This window comes from Stegastes partitus, unplaced genomic scaffold (assembly GCF_000690725.1).
Source record: "Stegastes partitus isolate 25-593 unplaced genomic scaffold, Stegastes_partitus-1.0.2 Scaffold179, whole genome shotgun sequence".
NCBI classification, from domain to species: Eukaryota; Metazoa; Chordata; class Actinopteri; family Pomacentridae; genus Stegastes; species Stegastes partitus.
In genome coordinates, this window is record NW_007577910.1 from 608,285 (window position 1) to 632,244 (window position 23,960).

Consider the following 23,960-nt stretch of genomic DNA (forward strand, 5'->3'; position numbering starts at 1 on the left):
CAACAGTTTGCAGTTCAGAGGACACAGAACACAGCCTGCATTATGACAAAGAAAGCGTAGAACAGTCCGAGTCATTGTGAAGGACAGTTTCTGAACTCACAGTTGTTAACAGAGTTGAAGTTAGGTAAAATTTATTTATGCGAGGATGAAAAAAAGGGTTTCAAATTAGGTCTCTAATTTGTTATGTTTCACTCACTGCAGAATGCCATCTCTCTCCATCTCTATCCTTTTCTTCCACTTTTCATTTCTGATTCTACCATCTCATATATCAACATCATTTTTAAAATTCCTTCCTCACTGTTTTTCTTCACATCCTTCCACGTGTCTGATTTATCAGTGCATGTCTACATTTTTTGTTGTTGTTGTCATCTCATTGGTTCAAGTTGAATTCTTTAAAACTGATATTCTGTCTTCATCCTCGTCAGTATTTTGGCTTGTGGCCCATCAAAACACAGCGCTGACTTCTTGCAATCCATTGTCAGAACAAGCTTTTAAGGATATTCAATCCTCTGAACCTCCAACCCCAGTGGCATGTTTGAAAAGCAAGTTATCTTTAAAAACTAACAAACAAAACAAACCTGTTAAGGCATTAGTGACTTAGCTGGGACCAACGCTCATATGATAAAAATTCTGAGAGTTTTCAGCTGAACTGCAGGCAGTGTTTACATGGAGCAGAAAGGACATAAGTGCAGAAACAAATTAAAGATGTTGTAGGTAAATCTTTATAGTATGTAGAGCCACATTTTTTCCAGTATTAGTAACTTGTGAGTACTTGGGAAAATGTTGTACATGTTGATCTAGTGTTTTTTTTGTTTTGTTTTGGGTTTTTTTCCCTTTTTGTAAAACAAATAATCAAAGAAATGTTTAAATGCATGTTACCTTTCAAAACAAATTGACAAAATTTCATGATTTATCAGAGCAAGAAAGTGTAAAGTAGGAAATATTGCACTGAATTTTTACTTCCTGAAAGTTATTGAACAAAAAACACAATGAAATATTAGCAAAAAGATGGAATAATTGATCAAAATCCCTTTATTCTACATGTGTTATGAACAGTCACCAGATTGTGCATAATCTCAGCTCAACCATGACGCCATTAGTGACTCAGCTGCAACCAACAGTCAGACGAAAAAAAAATCTGTGACTTTTTGGCTGAACTGCAGGTTGTGTTTACACAGAGCGGAGATGGTGACAAGTATGGAAACAAATCATAAATGTAAGCAGTTAATTATTTATATGTATATAGAGTCACCTATTTTCCAGGATCGGTAGCACCTGTGGACACTTGGAATAGTGTTGTACATGTCAGCTCCAGGTTTTGTAAATTTTAGTAAAACCAAAAATCAAAGAAATTCAACCTGAATCAGAGATACAAGATTTTACAGTCGAAAATAAATAATAATTCAAGAAAATAACAGTCAGCTAAAGTTAAAGTCTTAAAGTTACAACAACAAAAAAAAATCTGAGAAAATTCCTAATTCTAATTGTTAGAGCAGTAATATCATTCTTTGCTTTCATCCCTCCATATTATTTCACACCCCAGGAGAGATCCCGACCTCCAGGTTAACAACCAAACCCCGAGCCATCTGTACCTCTTTATCTACTGTCAATCAAAGCTCAGCTCAAACATCTCCAGGATGTCGGGGTCACAGTGTAAACGCATCATCGTACTGTCTCACTCTCCCTCTACTCTCCGTCTTTTCCTCCAAAATCCCCAAATCACTCAACAACAAGAGTGGTTTAGGACTAGAGCTGCATCGGCGGCTTTCCACAAGACTGTCTCTGGATTCCTTCAACAAGTCCGTACGAGGATGTGTGTGGTAATGCGTGTGTGATTTTTTTGTTTTGCATATGAAAAAGAAGGAAAAAAACATAGTGACATACAGCAAAACTGCATGTGTGTACACGCACAAAGAACAAGACAGACAGAGAACAAATAGGCAGATATGTGACTATTTATGTCCCTGTGTGTGTGTTTGTGTGTGAATGTGACTAATTTGGCAGAGTAATTATGGCTTACTTTAAAATCCACCGCCTGCAGGTAACTACACAAGTACGTAAGCTGCACACACACATACACAGTCTACATCTGCAACACACATTCACACGTACTATTAAATTAATCACATACTGCCCACTTCCACTTCTGAGACCTACACTTATCTGGAAATTCTCTCACACGCAGCCAACAGTATATCTTTTAAAACAAGCCCCATCTTGTCTTTCTTGCCTCAACAATACAAAGAAATAGAGGACAGGAAGTGTATTTGTAAGCAGGTTGTAATCACAGAATAAGTCTTCCCCTCCAACTTCCTTGTCTGAGCATCTCAGCAGTTTCTCTCCCATTAAAGTGCATGAATTCACTGAGAAAAACAACAATTTTCTACCTCTTCCCATCATCCTTCTCCCTGTCGCTTATTAAATTCCTGCCTGCATTTGCACCTTTTCTGCACCTTCGTTTTTTTTGTTTTTTTTTTAACCCTCTAAACCCCAAAACCCACTGGGGGAGGTTTGAAAAGCTGTACTAAAATAGACAAATTTACTAAATTGATCAAAGCCAGAAACCAAAAAACCTTTTTGGGAAACTTTACCAAATGTGACTCTTAGCTTTATCTACAAATTTCATTTATAAATTGGCCAAAAATAAGCAGTTTACACAAGATTCCGTAAAAAACTACGAATTCTGCACTCCATTGCACAAACATAAAGACGTTACTGGTTCAGCTGACTTCATTTATGGTACACGTGTGCAGTAATTCATAATGCGGTATCCTGATACATCATGTTGTTGGACAAGAATGCTATTACCTGGACTGAATTCAAGATTCCCCTGAATCAGACGTCACATCAGTTGTTGTTAAAACAGCATGTCTCCCTGACTGTTAGTGCAGCAGCGTATGCAAGCTAACTAGCTGTGCTTGTAACACATTTCACACAGCTTCGTTGCTCTACAGATGTTCGTATTGACTTTGAGACTAAACTTGCAGATTTTTTTCAACATGTGGATGAATAATTTCAACACTTTCGTAAGTTTGAAAAGGTGCACAAAATTAGCTGGAAAACAAAACAAAACAATGGCTGTTGTCCTTTCAAAGAGCCAAAATCCCCTGACAGAGATTTAAAGTAATGTCAGGTCTCAAGTTACACTTTGTCTTTGCTTTTTTGCTTGAGATTTGACACTGCTGGCATTAAAGTGACCTCATACATTACACACACACCCATCCACAAAGTGACTTGAAACTGGGTCTTGATCAAATCTCTGGTAATCAAAGGTATTTTATTTACTTTCAAAAAGCTGGAGATTAGTGTTTCTTTATTCAATGCATTCTCAGTTTTCACCTCATTAAAATGTCAGGTTTTACCCTCTTCTACTTTTTCCAGAAGGCGCACATGTTGTAACAAATCTTGCACCGTATTTGCATTACAGGTATGCAGGTATATGTCATCCTGAAAAGACAGAACAGAGTAAAACCGCAGCCACGAATAATTGAAACCCTTGTGCTTCAGATCAGACTCATAGCCCGGGGATATGAATTTTGTAATGGGCTTTTTGCGGGGGGGGGGGGGGGGTAATATTTCGAGATCAAAATTGTTATCCCGATTCCAGCACAGCAAACGAATAGCTGGCTATTGAGGTCCAGCCCTAGTATGAAAATCCACATTTTAAATACTCTGGGTGCTTTGCCATCTTGCGTCCCAACATCAACACCAACTTAAAATGAACAAACAAAGTATGGGTATCAGGCCTGTCAAAATAAAAGTTTTTTCAAAATAAAAAATAAGCCCAACCTGAGACGCACATTGTATATTATTTAATTTTGACCAGCTGTCTGCGACCCATCAGTTGAGAACTCCTGCTCTAAGTCACTATAATGAGATTATTTTTATCTATTTATTTTTATTTTTTGAGCTGCGTGTTTACCAAGATGTCCTCTCGTCTTACTTCAGATGAGGATGCAAACACACTCACACGTTAACAAATCCAGTCCAGTTTATTGTGTATACAAGTCTGTGGGTCATGAAAGTACAGTATGATCCCCTGATTCTGTGTGTGTGTGTCTAGTTTGTAGTAGTAGTTCAAGTTTGTGTCTTACTTGTAGGGGTCGTTGGGGTCCTTGGCGTTGCAGGCCTCAGCGTGTCCGTTACACACACAGCGTCCTCCAATGCTGATGTCTTTGATGCTGTAGTAGTACTGCAGCAAATCAACAACACACAGCATGATTTAGTATCATCAATGTGTTTGATTGTTTGAAGTTAATGGAACATCAGACATGCTTTCTTGCCTATAATCAAACAAGTAGATCAACACCACTCTCACGCCTGCACGGTCAATATGAAGCATGAAGACAGTTGTGGAAAGTACATTTACTCATTTACTGGCCTTAAGTTCAGCTACTTGTACTTGAGATGATGATAGATGTTGAAAGAAAGAGCTCAGAATTGTATAGAGTCCTGGAGGTTGTATCGAGGCTGGGCTATGAGCTAAGGATAGCGGGTAACTTGTTATCCTCCCAACCCTGACAGTATAAAACCTTTTGCATCCTTTCCGACCCTTACTCATTCCACTCAGCTCATTTGCTTTGCTGCATTTGTGAGTCTCTCTGAATTAAAACTTACAGACTTTTTGACCTGATTTAACAGCAGTCACCTCCCAGGGTTCAGAAGATTAAGTATGTAGCTACAAACGCACATTAATATTAAATACTAAATAGATTCAAATAAAAATTTTGTGGTCCTGCAGTCAGTGATTGCAAAGGAATACAATATCGACAAATCAAGGCCAAGTCATTGACTGTGAGGTTTTTATTTTGCTGTGTTGCCTCACCCTGCGGGTGACGGTGGGATCACGGAGAGCTTTGCCCATCAGGTGTCCCAGCAGCGTGTTTGTTCTCAGGAAGCGGAGCCTAATGTTGGTGGCTTTAGTGAACTCCCTCAGCACCGGAGAGTAGGAGAAGTTCATCGCTCCGGGGCGACCGTTCACCAAAGACACCACAATCTGGGAAAAATAGGTGGAAGCACAAAGACACCAACAGTCAACGGTGTCAAAGTCTGAACATCACAACATGATAAAGGGCAGTAAGCATCAGAGGCATGACATCAAACATTGCAAATCACAAAATATTTACAATGTGATATCAAGGTAACTTTCTAAGTATTATTTATTAACTGTATCTGTCTGTTACAAATCTGCAAAGCATAATTTAAAGAGCCCATAATATGGTTTTGGGGTTTTTTAGTTCATTCAGTGTGTCATATAGCTGCATGTAAAAAGTTTTCAAACTTACACAGCTTTTCTTCCACGACTTAACTACACCACCATGTAAGACACTCGCAAATTGTCTCCCTACCAGCTGGTTTGACCCTCAAACAACGGTATTATTTACTCACTAGAGCGGCTTCAGCTGGAGCTAGAAAAACAAGAGTAATTTACACGTTGACAGGGCTTCAGGACTGATTTTCTGACAAATGACATAAAAAGGGGCAATCTTTGGCACATTTATAGGAATGATTAATAATTTCCAAGTAGAACAACAAACACAAAACAAAGAGATTTAAAAATGCGTATGCAGGGAGGGTCTTTTGAATGTAAATCTTGGAAGATATTGAGATCATCATTCAACAAAAACAACTCAGATAGCAGCATGTTGGGCTTAATTAACTATTTTTTTCATTACCAATTGAGGCATACATTTGTTTCTCTATTAATTTTTACAGTTTTTAATCTGTAACATGCAAGAAAACTGTGAATTTCCATTGCAATGTCTCAGGGTCCAAAGTGACAACTTCAAATTGAAAAATCTTTAAATATTTTCTCACATAAGATAAAAAAAAAAAAAAAAAAACATGCAGTTAATCATTACTTTTAAATAGTCAGAATCAGGGAGTGTTTGCCTGAAAAATTGAGATTATTGGGCTTTTTAAATAAATGACAATTAAATTTCCATCGAATAACTGATTATTTAACATTTTTTTCTGTTGTACATCAAAAGACACGGATGGTATCTTATATGCACATACGCTCACCTCTCCGTTTTCCAGCGGCACTATACGAGAATATTCAGTGGTGCAGATGACATCATTGTCGTGGTTGATTCTCTCGATGGTGCTCTGTCCAAAACGCTCAATGCAGTCTCTCTTAGACGCTACGCACACAAACACAAGTGAGAGAAAGGGGAAGAGAAAAGAAAAGCTTATAATCATTTACAACCACATACTTTAAAAACATGAGCGCATTCCCTCGCGTTAAACTTCAGGAGTGTGAACCATCTTGTGGCATCTTAATGACGCATCTCAGTGTGATAATTAGAGGAGGGTTTGATGAAGGTCTTTGCTGCACAATCCTCTTTAAACACACCTCAGCTGGAGCTTCACAGCAGCTGGAATGCATAAACAGCAGTGTCCACCTACTACAAGAGCTCCCCAATAACTCTCTTCAAGCCTAACCTGCTACAAAACATAACTCTCATTCTGAACATTTAACTTTTTAGGCCATAAAAACGCTGATTATAAATGATAAAACTCAAAGATATTCAACTGAAAATACAAAAAAAAAAAAAATTATTTACATGAAGTTTATTGTAATGGGTAAGAAACACAATAGTGAAGACATCATATAGACAGCAGAATCAATACCGATATGGATAAGAGGATACTTGATTTCACTTCTCTTTTTCTGTTGCTTTGAGTTTTCACAACTTCACTGGCACCCACACATCGCTGGCAAGCAACAGTATTTTTGTATATTATTTAGATAATAATGGATATTCACAGTGTCTTGACTTGTAATAGCAATTTTTCTGACAAGTATTGCAATTCAATTGGCAATATACTATCTCTTAATATCAAGCGTCTGTTGCACATTCACTGTGTAGTAGATTTCAAATATAAGGGGTTTCAGAAACGGTGCAGGCTTCTGTAGTTTTTAACATTTTGCCATTGTGGTGAGGTTACATTTTTGGGGGGACAGTGAGTGATTGTCTGTGCAGAAAGCAGGCCATGCATTACACTGTGGCTCCTGCCTTCACTTGCACATTTTTGCCAAAAGTATGAAAAATGTGTTTTTAAAAAAACAACTAATTTACATTATAAGTAAGTACATTATATAATGTGACACTTTTTGGTTCACCAATGAAGAGTTGCATAAACTTAGTAAACAAGATCAAGTTGGAATAATGTTATAATTGCACTGCTGTTGTGTGCTTTGGTGTCTGAGACAAACTCACACACGGACAAAATTGTTGGTACCCCTCGGTTAATGAAAGAAAAACTCACAACGCTCACAGTAATAACTTGAAACTGACAAAAGTAATAATAAATAAAAATTCTATGAAAATTAAGCAATGAAAATCAGACATTGCTTTTGACCCGTGGTGTAACAGAATTATTTTTAAAAATAAACTCATGAAACAGGCCTGGACAAAAATGATGGTACCCTTAGCTTAATATTTTGTTGCACAACCTTTTGAAGCAATCACTGCAATCAAACGATTTCTTTAACTGTCAGTGAGACTTGTGTACCTCTCAGCAGGTATTTTGGTTCACTCCTCATCAGCAGACTGCTCTAGTTGTCTCAGGGTTAAAAGGTGCCTTCTATAGACGGCATGTTTCAGCTCTTTCCACAGATGTTCAATAGGATTTAGATCAGGGCTCATAGAAGGTCACTTTAGAATAGTCCAATGTTTTCCTCTTAGCCCTTCTTGGGTGTTTCTAGCTGTGTATTTTGGGTCATTATCCTGTTGCAAGACCCATGACCTGCGACTGAGACCAAGCTTTCTGACACTGGGCAGCACATTTCTCTATAGAATACCTTGATAGTCCTGAGATTTCATTGTACCCTGCACAGATTCAAGACACCATGTGCCAGATGCAGCAAAGCAGCCCCAGAACATAACAGAGCCTCCTCCATGTTTCACAGTAGGGACAGTGTTCTTTTCTTGATATGCTTCATTTTTGCATCTGTGAACATAGAACTGATGTGCTTTGACAAAAAGTTCCAGTTTTGTCTTGTCTGTCCATATGGCATTCTCCCAGAAGCGTTGTGGCTTGTCAACATGCAGTTTGGCAAATTCCATTCTGGCTTTTTTATGATTTGTTATCAACAATGGTGTCCTCCTTGGTCGTCTACCATGAAGTCCACTTTGACTCAAACAACGACGGATGCTGCGATCTGACACGGATGTACCTTGACCTTGGAGTTCACCTTTAATGTCTTTAGAGGTTGTTCTGGGCTCTTTTGTTGCCATTCATATTATTCATCTTTTCGATTTGTCATCAATTTTCCTCCTGCAGCCACGTCCAGGGAGGTTGGCTACAGTCCCATGGATCTTAAATTTCTGAATAATAGTGTAACTGTAGTCACAGGAACATCAAGCTGCTTGGAGATGGTCTTATAGCCTTTACCTTTAACATGCTTGTCTATAATTTTCTTTCTAATCTCCTGAGACAACTCTCTCCTTCGCTTCCTCTGGTCCATGTTCAATGTGCTACACACCATGTCACCAAACAGCACAGTGACTACTTGTAACCCTATAAATAGGCCGACTGATTGATTACAAGTTTGTAGACACCTGTGATGCTAATTAGAGGACACACCTTGATTGATCATGTCCCTATGGTCACATTATTTTCAGTATTTTCTAGGGGTACCATCATTTTTGTCCAGGCCCATTTCATGAGTTTACTTTTTTAAATAATTCTGTTAAACCACGGTTCAAAAGCAATGTCTGATTGCTTAATTTTCATAGAAATTTTATTTATTATTACTTTTGAAGGATTCAAGCTATTTCTGTAACCATTGTGGATTTTTCTTTCATTAACTGAGGGGTACCAACAATTTTGTCCATGTGTGTATTCAATTGATGTATTCAAGTTTGGAATACACTAACTACTCAGGTGTGTTTTATACAGTCCTTAAAACTTGACAGTGTTTGGCATTTTTTTCTTGAATGTAGATCGTAACCCTAAAAGATCTAAATTAAGTAAACGATTCAGCCACTTTAATTGAATATTATCATCCTGTGTCTTAAAATATTTGGTAGGATCTCAATGAAATTATCTAAATCCATCCATTTTCTGGTTCCTTCTAAGGGATCCCAATGGGACCCCAGGCCAGATGAAATGTAATCCCTTCAGAGAGTTCTGGGTCTATCCAGTTGGACGATCCCAGGAAGTCCCATAAGGAAGGGGCTCAGAAGCCATCTTAATCAGATGAACCACCTCAACTCGCTCCTTTCCTCGTCAAGGAGCAACATCTCTAGTCTGAGCTCACTCTGGATGTCTAAGCTGCTCACAAGATCTGAGTCCAGCCACTCTACAGAGGAAACTGATTTCAGCAGCATGCATCCGCAACATCATTCTTTCAGGAGTACCCAGAGCTCAAGGCCTCCAGTGAGGGTTGGAGCGTAGATCAACTGGTAAACTGAAAAATTAGCCTTCCAGCTCAGCTCCCTCTTCACCACAACAGTCCAGAATGACGGCTGCATTACTGCTGACGCTGCACCAGTCCAGCTGTCCATCTCACACCCCATTTTACCTGTTACTTTAGGACAAACTCCTTTCCCCGGTGCAGCAACTAACCCTTAACCAAACGGAAGCAATCCCACGTCCCAGCAGAGCAGCACCTTGGATGTTCTGGCTCTCATCCATGATAAAAAAAAATAAAGAATGTTTTCCATGTTCTCATCTTGCTTTTGCCTCCTTCTCTCTGTGCTATGAAGAACTTTGCATCAACTATGATGCACTTCATAAATACAGTTGAGATTAGAGCGATGCTATTTCCTCACTGATGTTACCAGTACATGACTAGTTACTACATATGACAGGATGAATTAAAAATAAAAATACAGTTTTGACATCCGGGAGCAGCAATCAGCAGTCAGAAATCATTTAAATTAATCTCATCTTATGAATTCTGACTGATTGATCTAGCCACCATCTGCCTTTTAAAAGTCTTTAAAACTGTGAAAGCAAGTTGGCCAGTCTGAGACATGACTTCAGTGGGTTAAGTCACATTGTTTCTTCATGAAGGCCTCGGTGTACATTCCTAGACTCAGTTAATCTCAGAGTTGTCCTTGGCACAGAAGAAAAAAAAAAGAAGCCATGAAAACAACACAACTCAGATGGGAGAAAAAGGTGATTTTACAGTGTTCAGATGTCAAATTCAACCTCATTCGAGAGTGAGTCCGTAGCAGCTGCAACTCAAATAGCTCTGACATTTACAGCTTTAAGGCCAATGCTAACTTACTCTGTGCTATTTAACATGCTCACGGATCTGTGGTCATTGACCGTAAGAAAACAAGCAGGACTTGATTACCCTCAGCTGTTGTCAATGCTACAGTCACAATGTAATTTAATGACTGATAAAGTGTTACTGTTCTCATTAAGCTAAAAGACCAATTCCAGTGAAAAGGTTTTTACCTTGTTAACACATCTATATGGTGATATATATAAATGCCTAAAAACACAGCATGAAGCAGTTGGATAGTCTAAAAGAGACAGGGGTTTCTTTCGCAACACGATCAGCTTCTGGTTCAAACGTGTGCTGCATTACTCCAACATAACAACTTGCCTTTGTGTAGCATAGCAGGGATACTAGAGGACTACAAAAGGATTGTTAAGGCTTTTGATGACTGTAGATGAGTTTTTAGCAGTTTTATCAATGTTTGGAGGGAGAGCGGGGGACATTTTCGGGGGAAAAAAAAGATATTGGAGCTGATCCAAGGTAGCCAATCAAGTTGTGCTCCACTTTGTTCTGGCAGAGGACCGACAGAGAGCAAGCATTGGCCTGGTATTTGCCTGATGTACATGGATTTTCGAAGTCTGAAAATCTACTCAAGCAATTCACGTTCTTAACTGAACATGATAATCCAGGAATGCCAAATCTAGGCCACATCTGGGCTGAGAAACTGGATTTAAGTTCACACAGCATCTGATGATATACTCCAAATGATAAATTTCAACGAGCTTCAGAAGATTTATTCTGTCTGAAATTTTTCCAAAGCGCTGACACTGAAAATATGAGGTTGCAGGTTTCAGGCTGCAAATCCCTCCTTTATTTAGAGGTATATTTCTGCTACTGTTTGATTTATACTTCTCGCATGAAGAGAATTTTATAATGATCTATGATACCTTACAGACTCCTTCATCTGCTTCAGAAGGCATTAAACAAGCAGAGTCCCTGTGAGTAAATTGGTATACACGCTTGCAGTTGTATATATTTACCAGGAGTCTGAGAGAAAGCTGAAGCGCTTTGTTAGCATTAAAGTCAGCCCAATTTACATCAAAGAATTTGAAATTAAAGACGTCCATCAAAGTGTCAAGATTTAACTTATCTACCACTGCCAACTCTGGCACCTGAAGCAGTTTTCAATAATGCAAATTAATGGCAGGTCATTATGCATGAACACCATACACAGACATACACATTGACCCAAACCACGTCTGCTTCTGCCGCTTATAATCAGGTAAACCTCAAGCTGCGACCTGTTGGCAAACATCCCTGGAATTCCCCTCCAGCCCACCTGAACTGACAGCTGCCAGAGCCAATCAGCTGGCAGCTCTGTGATGTAATGGAGCCCCCCCCTTAGGGCTGCTGTTTCACACTGAGATTAGAGAAAGAATTAAACCCAACCCTGAGTGAGGTTAGGAAAGCATGAAGTGATACTCATAGAATCTGACTTGTTTGATTTTCCATTTTTTCACGTTTTGGATCCAATCTTATCATGTAGGTGAATGTGCACTTGTACTCACAAGCAAAGTACTGCCATGGTTGGTAAGTCAGTCCAAAGTCGATGGATCTCTCCAGAACCCACAGGTCTGGACGGGGAGAGTTGGCAAATTTAATCAACACATAGGCCACATGGAAGAGCTGCAAGAACACAGAGGAGAAGAAATTCACATGAAATACATTGTCACCTTTGTGTGGACCACTGGCTGTGAGGTCTGGATTCATGGACTGAAACAAGTGTAATTGGGATAATAAATAGCAGTTCATTTTGAAAGCAGAAAAAATCAGCAGTGTTATAAATTAATAATGGTTAAACAATAACAAAAATCGAGCACAGTGGACATTTGTCCTGTGCTGATATTGATGTTTTAGCCGACAGACACAAAAGTTATGCCACAAAGACAATACCATTACATGTGCTAAAAAGCTGTCCAAGTCTCACATGAGCTCTGGTTGGAAGTCATGAAGCACCACAGGAATCTTTGTCATGGTGGCCTGTTGCTAGCTAAACCCCCACAATGCTCTCTCCTTACCGACATTCACTGCCCATAATCTGAGTGAACACCCTCCCCAGTCACTACAGTATTAAACAGTAGAGGTACTAGAGCTAACTTATTGTACATTTTCTGACATTCATGTAGAGAATACAGTTTTTTTTAATATAATTTTATTGTCTACTGGAGCCACAGTGTATCCTATCACCTCCACACTACAATTCAGACAGTGTCCTACTAGAGCTTTAAAACAAGGTTCATGGTTATCTGCATAACATTAAGGCACAACTTGGATGCTGAAATGCATTTTTTTTTTTTTTTTAGCCTTAATTGATTGCAGAGCTATTCAGTTATCAAGCATATGCAACATAATTGTTTTTGTCAGTTTAATGTACTGTAAGTGTGTATTATCTAAAAAAATAAATTTTAAAAAACGGTATTGGATTGGGACTCAGTACCAGCAGATACGAAATATATAATAGCTTTGGTCAGGTCAGGGGCAAAAAAAAAAGACTTGACTGGAACATCCCTAATATAAAGAATAGTCAGGAAAAGAAAAAAAGAGAGGACGAGAAAACAATGGAAAGGAAAGCAAAGAAAAGGAAAGGAAGGTTAAAAAAAGGAATGTAAAAGGTTCAAAAGAAGAGAAAAGAAAGAAAATGATTAGAAAGGAAACAATAGTGAAGGAGATTATTAGAAAAGAAGGGGAATTGAAGACAAAAATTGTAGTGACAAACATAAAGGGAAATATACAGTAAAAGAAGAGGAAAGGCAAGTGGAGAAAGGAAAAGAAAGGTTTTGAACACACGGGAAAATAGGATACAAATAAATATTAACTAAAAGGGGAACAGAGAGGGGTTAAAGAAAACAAGACAAGCTTATCAAAAACAACTGACAGCTGAGGTGAAAAAGAAAAGGCCAGCTGGCAGCCTCTACTAAAACCATTTGACCATTGTGGTGACCTGAACAGTTGACCTGTCAAACTTCTCCCTTCTGCAGAGACATCATTTCAAAACTAACTACAGTACCTGTGATTTGTCGCATCCTGTTACATGTTATGTTACTGTCAAAAAGCTGATTCCTGAATCTCCTAATGATCACCAGATGCTCCTTCGTCACACACCGAGTCATGCTCTCTGGTTTCATCACGGCTCTCCAGCCACCTGCAGCCTTTTCTGTTTCACTTGTCATCCCTCATTCATTTCCTGAAAGGCCCTGAAGCTGTTAGACAGCGATGACAAACTGCTCCCATGGGCAGACAAGGAAAGGCAGAGTTGCTCAGCTGTACCGTTTTGTCTATCAGACCTTGAAATCACTCCCCAGTTGAAACAGAACACACTGAAATAACACAATGACGTCCATAATAATAGTACAACTAATCACAGTCACCTCCTGTGTGTGTCTGCATTGGAAAAAGAAAGACCCTGCTGACAGTTCAAGTATGTGTTGACTGAAACTATGTATAAATCTGCAATAAAACTGTCAGAAATTGTAATTATTCACACACTTTTGGGTTGGGTCCTGCGTTTTCCAGTCTTACTGCAAAATGTGATGCCAAACTTTTTTTGGTCCCACGATACCTAATGATAACTATTAATTATGTGCATGTTTCATTAGAGGGAAAGTGAAAAGAAAGGAATAAATTAGGATTCAAATTCAACAGGCAAAACTGTTTTCCTAACTTTAAAAGGCTTTTGCGCATCTGTAAGTTTAGGAATCCTTGATGTCACTGGTCATAAAATGACATTCTTAACGGCAACTTCCTTCCTACAACCAACTTTAACCAAAGCAAGCACTGATTCTCTATTTCAATAAACAACTAAACAGATCAGTTCGTCTACATTATCTCAACTTAATAGAATTGGCTTGATAACATTATTTCACTTCACTTTGAGTTCAGGATTTCAAGTACCCTCTTCTGTCTTAGTATGCCTGGACAATTAGTCGATTCGGTTGCAGATATTTCATTCGAAGTTGTCAAAACTCAAAAATATTGATGTAGACTGTTAATTTTTTTGCTGAGCCAAACATAATTTTTTTACAGCGTGGTTTGTCAAATGCACTTTGCCAAAAATACCAAGATGTCCTGCTACCTCTCTTTGGATTTTGTAGTTTGCTGGAAAAAGCAAAAGCATGCAATTTGGAATCCCCCCTTAGTTCCGTCCGTTGCCAACGTTTCTTGGTAGATTCCTAGCAAATCCAAAAATGAGGTGGACCGTAAGTGGAGCAGAGGCCGGCCATAGATTGTAACACAACAGCACCTTTACTATGCATTACTTTAAGCAACAGTACAATTTAAATTAGTGAGCTTAATAAGAAATCTGGCCTCCACTTGTCATGAATGGTGAAATTATCTATTATTCAAGTGACCGTTTATGGAGCTGCAGTTTTTGGCACTTTAACGCCAGCTTCATTCTTCAGCCCTGAAGGTTGCCCCTTGGTTTGGAGACATAACATTATTGCACGTTTAGCATAAAAACACGAAGAAAGGGAGATTTTGCAACAAGGCTTTTGGAGCATCAGGGATGTGTGCAAAATTATCATCTATTCTCTGAGCAGGCTTTTTCCTTGCCCTGAGAGAGCAAATTGCAATCGTTAACATAAATTATGGGCCAATTTATTCACTTTCTTCTGTCATTAATACTGGAGGTTCTGTGCCTCACTTCTTCCTTGGCTCAGAATGTTTTTGTGCTGCCTTAAAATACATTTTAATACACTGTGTACACCTGTAGTCCTCACACAACAGTTTAAAGACACATTTTTAGACTTAAAACTAGATTTTGACAACAGCGGTCCGTGTACAGCCCAAAGTTTGTGCTTGTGCTAAAACAAGCTCAACATCTCACTGGTCTTTGTTTCACACACACACACACACACACACAGACACACACACACACACACACACTCTTTGATCATCCATCAGCGTAGTTTGGCCTGTGATCTCTCGACTTCCTCTGTTTGACAGGCAGCTCTGTCAGAGGTGATGACAACACACCCAGGACACAAACACACACACAAAGACCTGCCAAAAAAAAAAAACAGCACTACTCCATCACTGTGGAATGGCAGAAGTGTGCATTTTGTGTCATCTTTTCTTTCTGACAGAGGAGACTCAAGTTCATCCATCTGCATCTGTCTTTTTGCATGTTTTGCTGTAGAAAGCCTCAGAGTTCAAGAATGAAGTCTGCTTAAACCTGGTAAATTTGCTTTTTTTTTTTTTTTTTTCTTTTCAAACATCAAATTCAACAGCTAAAATAAATTTGTGGGAAACATGAAGGGAAAGTTTGGATTTTTCCTTCAACATTCACATTTTTGTTACTTTTTCAAACTACAAAACATATGAAAATCTGTTTGTCAAACACTGACCAATCATATGCTGCCGTGTGGTCAAAGAAAAATGGAAGAGAAGCATTTTTCCCTTTAATTTTGTCTTCAGGATATTTTGAAATAAAAAGAATTTCGTTTCAGTTGTCTTCATCTAAACCATGTTAAATGACATAAAGGCTTCACTAGAAACATGGTGTGTGTAAGCTGGATGTGTGTGTGAGACATCTAAGGCCTCTTCACGTCCCTCCGGGGGGAATAAGATATTGAAAGGAAAATCCAGAAGCATTCCTCTGATTCCAGGGTTAAAGTCTGACCTGCTGCTCACAGAAAAACCTGAAGTTTACAGCAGATCCTTTTAAACCGAAGACATTTCTGACTGAAAGCACACGACTGAACATGCAGAGAAATCAGGCACCCTGGACTACATTTCTGCCCTGAGTTGTGGCACAAACGGGAAATCTCCTGGATTTTCCGTTTCATTACTTGTGACACAAAACAGACAGCAACGCCACACCAACAGAAGAAGAATTTAACTTTTGCAAGAAAAACAATAAATGGAGGACACCATTTGCTTTCCAGCGTAAAAGAAAAATATAAGTACTTTGCCTGTATTTACATTGTCTAACCAGCATTTGCCTGCATCAGTTGTTTTCATCACCTATGTACATGTAGTTTTAAAAGAGCAAATTTGTATTATTTTCCTTGCATCCACAGGAACTTTAGTCAGATCACTACTCCGTTAAACAAGACTGACATATGAACCTGAACAGAAAACTGGGTGAATAGGTGTTCAAAGACCTTATTTTCAGTGACGTCATGGGAATGTTTCTCATCATCAGTATTTTTACACTAATTGGGTCATTTTAAAGCATCAGCACAGATTTCTTTGCTTTCTCCAAACACAGATGGAAAAGTGTGGCCCAAATTATTAGAAGCCCCGTTGCAATGGCGTTTGAGGTCCAAATTAGTATTTGAATGCTTTGTTTTATATGCGTCACCACAAAAATCTCAAACAGCTCATAAATATAAGAAATGTAACTATCCCAGCTGACTTAGGGCAAAGCAGGGGACATCCTGGACAAGGAGAACATGCAAACTCCACGCAGAAAGATCCCGGGTGTCCTCACCGGGATGCGAACCGGCGACCTTCTTGCTGCGAGGCAATGGTGCTAACCATCGTAGTTCCTTGCAGCCCCAAATGAATCATGAATACAAAAATACTAACTAAAGCCCTCCTGGAAAATGCAGTTGATTTTTAGAATCACAAACTCTACTAACTCCAGTAGTTTAAGACAGAGGTGACCAAAAGTCTTTTTTGGTAACTATGGCTACATTTTGTAATCTGACATTTATATATTAACAGTAAGATGTCACATAGCATCCATAGCCACAATGATAGTGGCTGTGTTTCGATTTTTTTAATCTGCCAACTGACAAAAGCTGTCTGAACACACAAATATATTCTAAATAAACTGCTAAATTAAACCCCTCTGCTCAGTCTCTCAGCTGGCTGTCTCCAGCGCTCGGTGGGAGCCAGTCTGTTGCCTGGCATAAACACACACACACACATTCAACAAAGAGTTTTGCTGACCCCTTTTTACCCATTGCACACACACACACCTCTACGGGATTTATGGATTAGTGGCGGCCTCCCAGGTCAACCTCCCCGAATTGCCTGCAGACCTATCAATCAAACCGCTGTTACCATGGCAACGGGCAGCCAGCAACAGGTCAAAGTATGGGAGGGGGAGAAACTGATGGAGAGAATGAGATATGGGAAGGAAAAAGGCAGACAGACAATGAGAAGCCATCCTGGATACTGGTTGAAAAAGACAACAATAAACTTTATGGTGCTTTAAACACCCTTTATTGAACATGAGTCAGAGTTGAGGCAGCTTTTATACCTCATCACTTTAACCTCACAACTGAGTACAGATATCAAGCGATCAAAGGCTTCCACAGACCACTTTGTTGCATACTAACGTGGACATGGCACTAAAAGTGCACTTAGTAAGCCAAAGAAAGACATGAACATGACTTCATCATGTAACCTCGCAGGACATGCCTCCCAACAACTGTGCCACGTCCTTAAGAATGACATGTGAAGAGGTTAAGACCTGCGATGGCTTATGATCCGTGATGACAGAAGGCGTGAGGGGTGGACAACAAGAAGACCAATGGAGAATATCAAACCTGAGACCAATAATGAGACTCTATTAATTATACTGATTAGTTTATTGTAGTACACAAGCCTCTTGTGGATATGCACTTTTTTCCACAACCATTTTCCACATTTCAGCACCAATATTCATCCAAAAACATCTCAGTCTTTCCTCTCAGTTTGTTAAATACCTGCAACATCAGACAGCAGCAGAATCCACAAGAGCATCTTCAAAGCAAGAGAGTTGCATGCATTTGTGCACATGGAACAATACTGCTGGTAACTTTATTAATTGCTTGTATTCATAAAATATCCTCAACATGGAGACAGGATCAGGAACCAAAGCGGATTTACACTGTGTAGTTTTTCTTACATGATTAAGATGAGCTGCCACAAACGGAGTCACAGTTTAGTTTGTTGCTTCCAGCTGTGTGTAGGAGTCTTTCCTCTGAGGTTAATAAATACCTGCAGCTTCAGACAGCAGAAGGATCCATACAAGTCTCCGAAGACAGAGCAGTATGCACATTTATGCACAGAGCAACAGCAGTAACTTCATTGATTAGTTACTGCTGTTACTGGTGTGATGATAATCTGACTTACTAGTTAGATTATCATCACACCATAATTTCAACTGTTTAAGAAATAAATTATTCAGTCACGTTAATGGACTACTAAAGCAGCAATGTTACGTGTATGCACGTGATATGTTCACAAACTACAGAGAGCAGCATTATGGATGTTTGCAAAAGAATTGTAAAACAACATATGGCAAAATGGAACATGTGATGGACACTGGGCACTGTAGCCTCCAAACATATGCAGTAACAAAGTTAATGTTTGAGATTTTCTGGACTAAAACGTTTCACAACATTACTTCCAGAAAATACTCCAGACAATCATCAATAAAATGTAAGACTTTAGTACACTGAAAAGTCTGTTTGTCGCTTTTTTCAAAGACTTTCCAAGACCTGCAGATACCCTTTACCTCGTAATAAAAGGTCTATTATTGCAAAGACTCTAGACACCTGACCAAAGCTGACCTATTTCTCAACTCTAGGAAACCTGACACAGTTCCTCATTAATAGTTTGACTTTTTATGGAAGTCATAAAGTATAATAAATGGCAAAATATAGATTAGATATATCACTCTATGGAGATTTGAACTAATAACCAACCTACCAGTGGACAGCGCTCGAGCATGTACGTGCATATCTGTCCATATGCCTGAAGGAATGCAGGTGTGTGTGTGTGTGTGTGTGTGTGTGTGTGTGTCAGGCCCCTTGCTGGTTTAATAATTGTACACATTCCTTGGTGGCACCACATTCCCAGTGCCTCAGGTAACCATGGAGATAAGACAAGAGACACACAACAAAGGGACAGAGGGATGAATGAAGAAATGAAGGAAGGAAGGAGGAAACTTCAACATTCACAAATACTAATAAAAAAAGTGATAACAGTAGACAATTTAAGTTTCACCTGACAAGTTTTGGCTGTGATTCCATTACCTTTCATGAGAAGAATGTTGCAGCTGAACGCACACGGTGATCAACTTTCTGCACATGGATATTATATTTTCTAACTAGAGATTATGAGTGATTATTTTTTGGTGTAACTCCCACATCTGGATTGCCATCAAAAGCAGCTGGGCTGCTGGAATGAAAAAATGCAATCTGAAGAAAATCAGACCGCTATTTAAGCACAAAATATAATTACTGAAACGAGTCAAATGTTATGAACTGTAACTCTGCAGAGGACAAACAGCCTTAAGAGTTGGAGGACTACAACTGAGGTCCAAGAAAGAGGAGTCTGGGCAGTCTGGGCAGAGCTGAAGACTGTGTATATGTGTGTGTGTGTGTGTGTAGGTGTGTGTGTGTGTGTGTAGGTGTGTGTGTGTGTGTGGAGGGGTGTGTGTGTGTGTGTGTGTGTGTGTGCACTACACGCAGCATCAATGTGTGACGGGCAGACAGAACGTTGGCCAGCTGATAAATGTTCCTGTCTGAAAACTGCAGCAAAGAAAACAGAGCTTTGAAGTGCTGCCAATGAAATCATGACATCACTGGCAACACAGCAGAGCTGCAGTCACTCAAGAAAATCCTGGTTGATTGAAATCACAACTACTTTTTAACCAACTCATTGCTTTTGTATGAACTAAATCGGCCACAGTGCATTGAGTGCACTCTACCTGCTACTTATCAGCCTAAATGAATTCTAAATCAGCATAAACAGCTGGTTTTGCAGCGTATTAAATCCTTTAAACCTTGTTATTTGTGGACGACAAAAGAGTCACAGGAGACCAGGGTGCATCTGCCCACATTCAAATAGCTTCCGGAAATATATACTGCTCAAAAAAATTAAGGGAACACCTAATCATTATTGTATAGCATCAATTCAACTAAACTTCTGGGATGTCGATCTGTCTAGTTAGGAAGCACAAGTGGTTGTGCACCTTTCCTCAGTGGGTTAATCAATTTGTTTTCCACTGTCCAATTGATATACACTGTAATTTATTGAGAACAAAATGACGTACGAATGAGAGGTTCCCTTACATTTTTGTATGTCAGCTGGTGATTCCAGCACAAGAACGATCGAGGAATTTAACCAGACAAGCCAGCCCACTGTTGGTTCATAAGAACTTGTGTTTGACAGATTTACGTTAGACTCTTTGGCCATCGGTTTAAACAAAATGCAGCCACATCAAAAACTTCTCTAACACCGTGTAAACTAGTTTGAAGTTGACTCAAAGTAAATGTTTATGAAATAACTTTGATATCACAGTCTCCAGTAGGTTGGGCCAAGTTCTAACAATTTAGCATTGTGGGGATTTAGCGAGTGACGGCCACCATCACCAAGACTTCTGTAGTGATTAATATCCTCCAGCCACAGCTAATCTTCTCAGAACAAACCCAAACTGATAGAAATTGAGTCTCCAACCTAATCAAATCATTATTGGGGCAAACAAAGTGTGTCTACAGTTAGAAATCGTTTTAACAGCGTATGAAATTACGTCCGCTGTAAGGCTTTTATCTTAACAATTTATTATGATTATGATTATTAATGCTGCCAACTGTCAGGTAAGAACTATATCTAATTTTATTACGCTAATCCGTCACATAACTCTTGAATGAACACATATTTAAATTCCAAACTTGCCTGTTTGTGGTCAACTAGCTAATTAAATGACTACTAATTTCAGAACTAATGCATTCTAAATGGATTCCTAATGGACAAGTCCATCCACAAGCTCCCACAGTGACACCAGCAACATGTTCTGACACCACACAGCTCAGACAGATGTTCTGCTGTGCGTATGTGAGACTTTTCTCTGCAGTAATCCAGGCAGATGGGCAGATTATTCTGGCGTCTTGGGGGCGTTGAGAGAGAAGGAGTGTGTGTGTGTGTGTGTTGGTGAATGAATCCAGCGTTGGAGAGACAAGCAGCGAGAGGATGATAAGAGACAGAGCTGAGGGAATAATGAGAGTGCTGTAAAGTAAAGACAAGGATTGCAGCTGCATCTGGCAGGACATGGATGAGATTTAAAGGATCAGTCTGCCATCAAATGTTTCTGCATAAATAATTTATATACATGCCACAGGCCAGGGGTGTATATTTTTAAGGGTTCTGAAGAGGACTGTGTCTGTCAAAGGATGTTGTTATTGGATTTACAATGCATCAATGCAATGAATTCTTCCGATCATGGTCCCCCAGAGAAAGAGGTTGATATTTTAATTTGTGCAATATGGCCTATAAAGAAATTCCTGCAAAACTCAAGCAGCTTTCTCAGTATTTGCTTATTTATAAAAGGCTTCTCAACAAATCTAAAGATCAGATGATTTTAAGGCCTTTATTTGTCTCATTTTTTAATTCATTTACTAGGGTCGACAAATTATCATGGATTTAAAAAAAAGACTATGATTAGCGTATGAATAGAGTGTTGCTGTGGGGCACAACGATAATGCTATTGCTTCAAAAAAATAAAAAACATTAGGCAACTGACATGAAACAGGTGCAGATAGAAATAAAGACATGGGATCAGAAAGGCTGAGGTCTGGAGTAGTTGTAGTTGAAGCGATTCCACAAGACACCTGATTACTGTAAAGCCTCCAGATTCTTATCATAGAGTTGTTTTCATAATTTTTCTTATATATATATTTTTAGCTGCTTCTTCACAGAAAATATTGCCTTAACGCTCTGAACCCTAAAGGCTGCCAGCAAGTTTGAAAAGCATGTTATCTTAAAAAAAAAAAAAAAGGCCAACCAGAATCTGTACAAACTTTCCAATGGTCCTTGAACTACTCAATATAACTGTGTCATACTGCACAGACGACTATTTCCTCACTTCCAGCCATAGTTTTGCTGTTTCCAGGATTTATATTGCAGTGAAAAATGAGTCCACAGTGATTAAAAATGTGACAGGAGCAGAAAAGACAGAGCGCTCGGGGTTCGAAAGGGTTAACTGACAATCAGAGTTATACTCTCTTTGAAACTGGACGAGAGCGAATGGTGAAACATCAGACGACGTAAAATGTGAAACCTAATGACACTGTCCCTGTAACATTTGTAACTTGCAGGCATCGGTCTTTCCATTCATTCTGCTTCCACTGACTCGACTTATTACCTGTCAGTCAGTAGTTAATGTGTCTCTGCAGACAGATCCAGTGGTGCCAGACTGAGCAGCAGCTGCTGGAATCACACAAACACACACACACACACACACAGACACACACACACACAATCCCCAGCAGAAGTAGTGAAAAGCTGATTTACTCCATGTACAGTATCAGTGTGGCTCTCTGGAGACGCAGTAACTGCTGTGTGTGTCGGGCTTGTATAGCTCCCAGAGAGCCGAGTCATTCCTCACATTCCAAGTCAATCTCAGTGTCTCTCTTGTATTTATTTTTCCTTTCCTAATCCTCCCCAAAACATGTATTCATCTCCACCCCCCCAATTCCCTCTCTCTTCTCTTTTTTTCGCTCAAACACACTCATGATCAAAATCTGAATGGCTTCATCAACATGAAATGTAGGATCCTTTATTCTCTGTGTCCTGCAGTGTAATTCAGTGAGCTTTACTAGCCTCTGTCTCAAAAGCTCCTTTAAGTGAGAAAAGCTTTCATTTGGATATAAATCAGTTTAAATCAAAAGCAGTATTTCATGGCAACCTTTTTTGGATCTGTTTTGGAATTAAAAGAGAATGAATGGAAGATTTTCATTCATGTAATGAAACTTTACTGCTCACACTGTTGTCCTTGCTGTCCAAGAACCCGTTGAGAGCAGGTTACGAATTTAACCTCTGAAACCCAAAATCTGCCACCAGGTTTGAAAGGCATATTGTCTTTAAAATAAATCACCAAAATTACACCATTTGTTGGAGCCATAAACTCTAAAAACAGCAAGAATCATGGATTTTATACCTATCCATCTATGACGTGCTGTTCTGTCAGGAAATTGAACAAAGTCGAAACTTAAAATTGTGATATTTCATCAAAATCACTTTGTTCTTCATGTCTAATTTAAAAATTCACCAAAAATGAACTGTATGCTCAAACCACATCGTGTAAAAAATTAAAGAAAATCTGCAATCTTCAGGGCAATCGTGAAGTCATTTATACTAAGCTGTGACCAACATTCACATAACAAAAATTCAGGGACTGCAGGTTGTGCTCAGAGAGGTAAACAGAAGACAAGTAATGAAATAACTTTTGAAATCTAAGTAGTAAAATATCTATAGTATTTAGAATCACCATTTACTTTGGGTTATCTCCACTATTGCTGCTCAGTGTATGTATGTATGTATGTATGTATGTATGTATGTATGTATGTATGTATGTATGTATGTATGTATGTATGTATGTATGTACTATTATAAGACTAAACAAACCATCATGCTAAGGTCATTTGCCAGAGCACTGAGTAGGTTCTGTTTGGGTACAAAAGCTACTTTTTGCAGCTGACTGTGGCAACATTTGATGGAGGCTCAGCTGATATGATAGCTGGGATCCTCCGTGTAAAAACTAAAGAGCCCTGCAGCTGTGAGATGTTTTGCAGAGTAATACTGCTGTCCCTGCACAGTCACTCTTCCTCCCTCTCCAGGGGTGCAGGAACCTCTATCTACATTTCCTTAAGAATTCCAAGACAGAATTCCTGGCCTGGATTCCTTAAAGGGAAAAACTCTTGCAGCTCCTCTTGGATTTCATTGAGAACATTTTCTGGCAGTTTCAGGTTTCACTGTTTCAAAGAGGACGCCTCTTTAAATG

The 23,960-nt window shown here is 39.1% G+C and overlaps 1 protein-coding gene across 1 annotated transcript in view; it reads right to left on the reverse strand.

Moving 5' to 3' along the window:
• The window catches only part of lama5 (laminin, alpha 5), a 130,584-nt gene that overhangs the window by 67,901 nt on the left and 38,723 nt on the right, over positions 1 to 23,960 (reverse strand). The window contains exons 3-6 of the mRNA XM_008280023.1: positions 11,749 to 11,866; positions 6,025 to 6,143; positions 4,826 to 4,996; positions 4,095 to 4,192 (exon numbers count right to left, since the gene is read on the reverse strand). Of these exons, the coding sequence (XP_008278245.1) occupies positions 4,095 to 4,192; positions 4,826 to 4,996; positions 6,025 to 6,143; positions 11,749 to 11,866 (506 nt within the window). The remainder of the gene's footprint in view (positions 1 to 4,094; positions 4,193 to 4,825; positions 4,997 to 6,024; positions 6,144 to 11,748; positions 11,867 to 23,960) is intronic.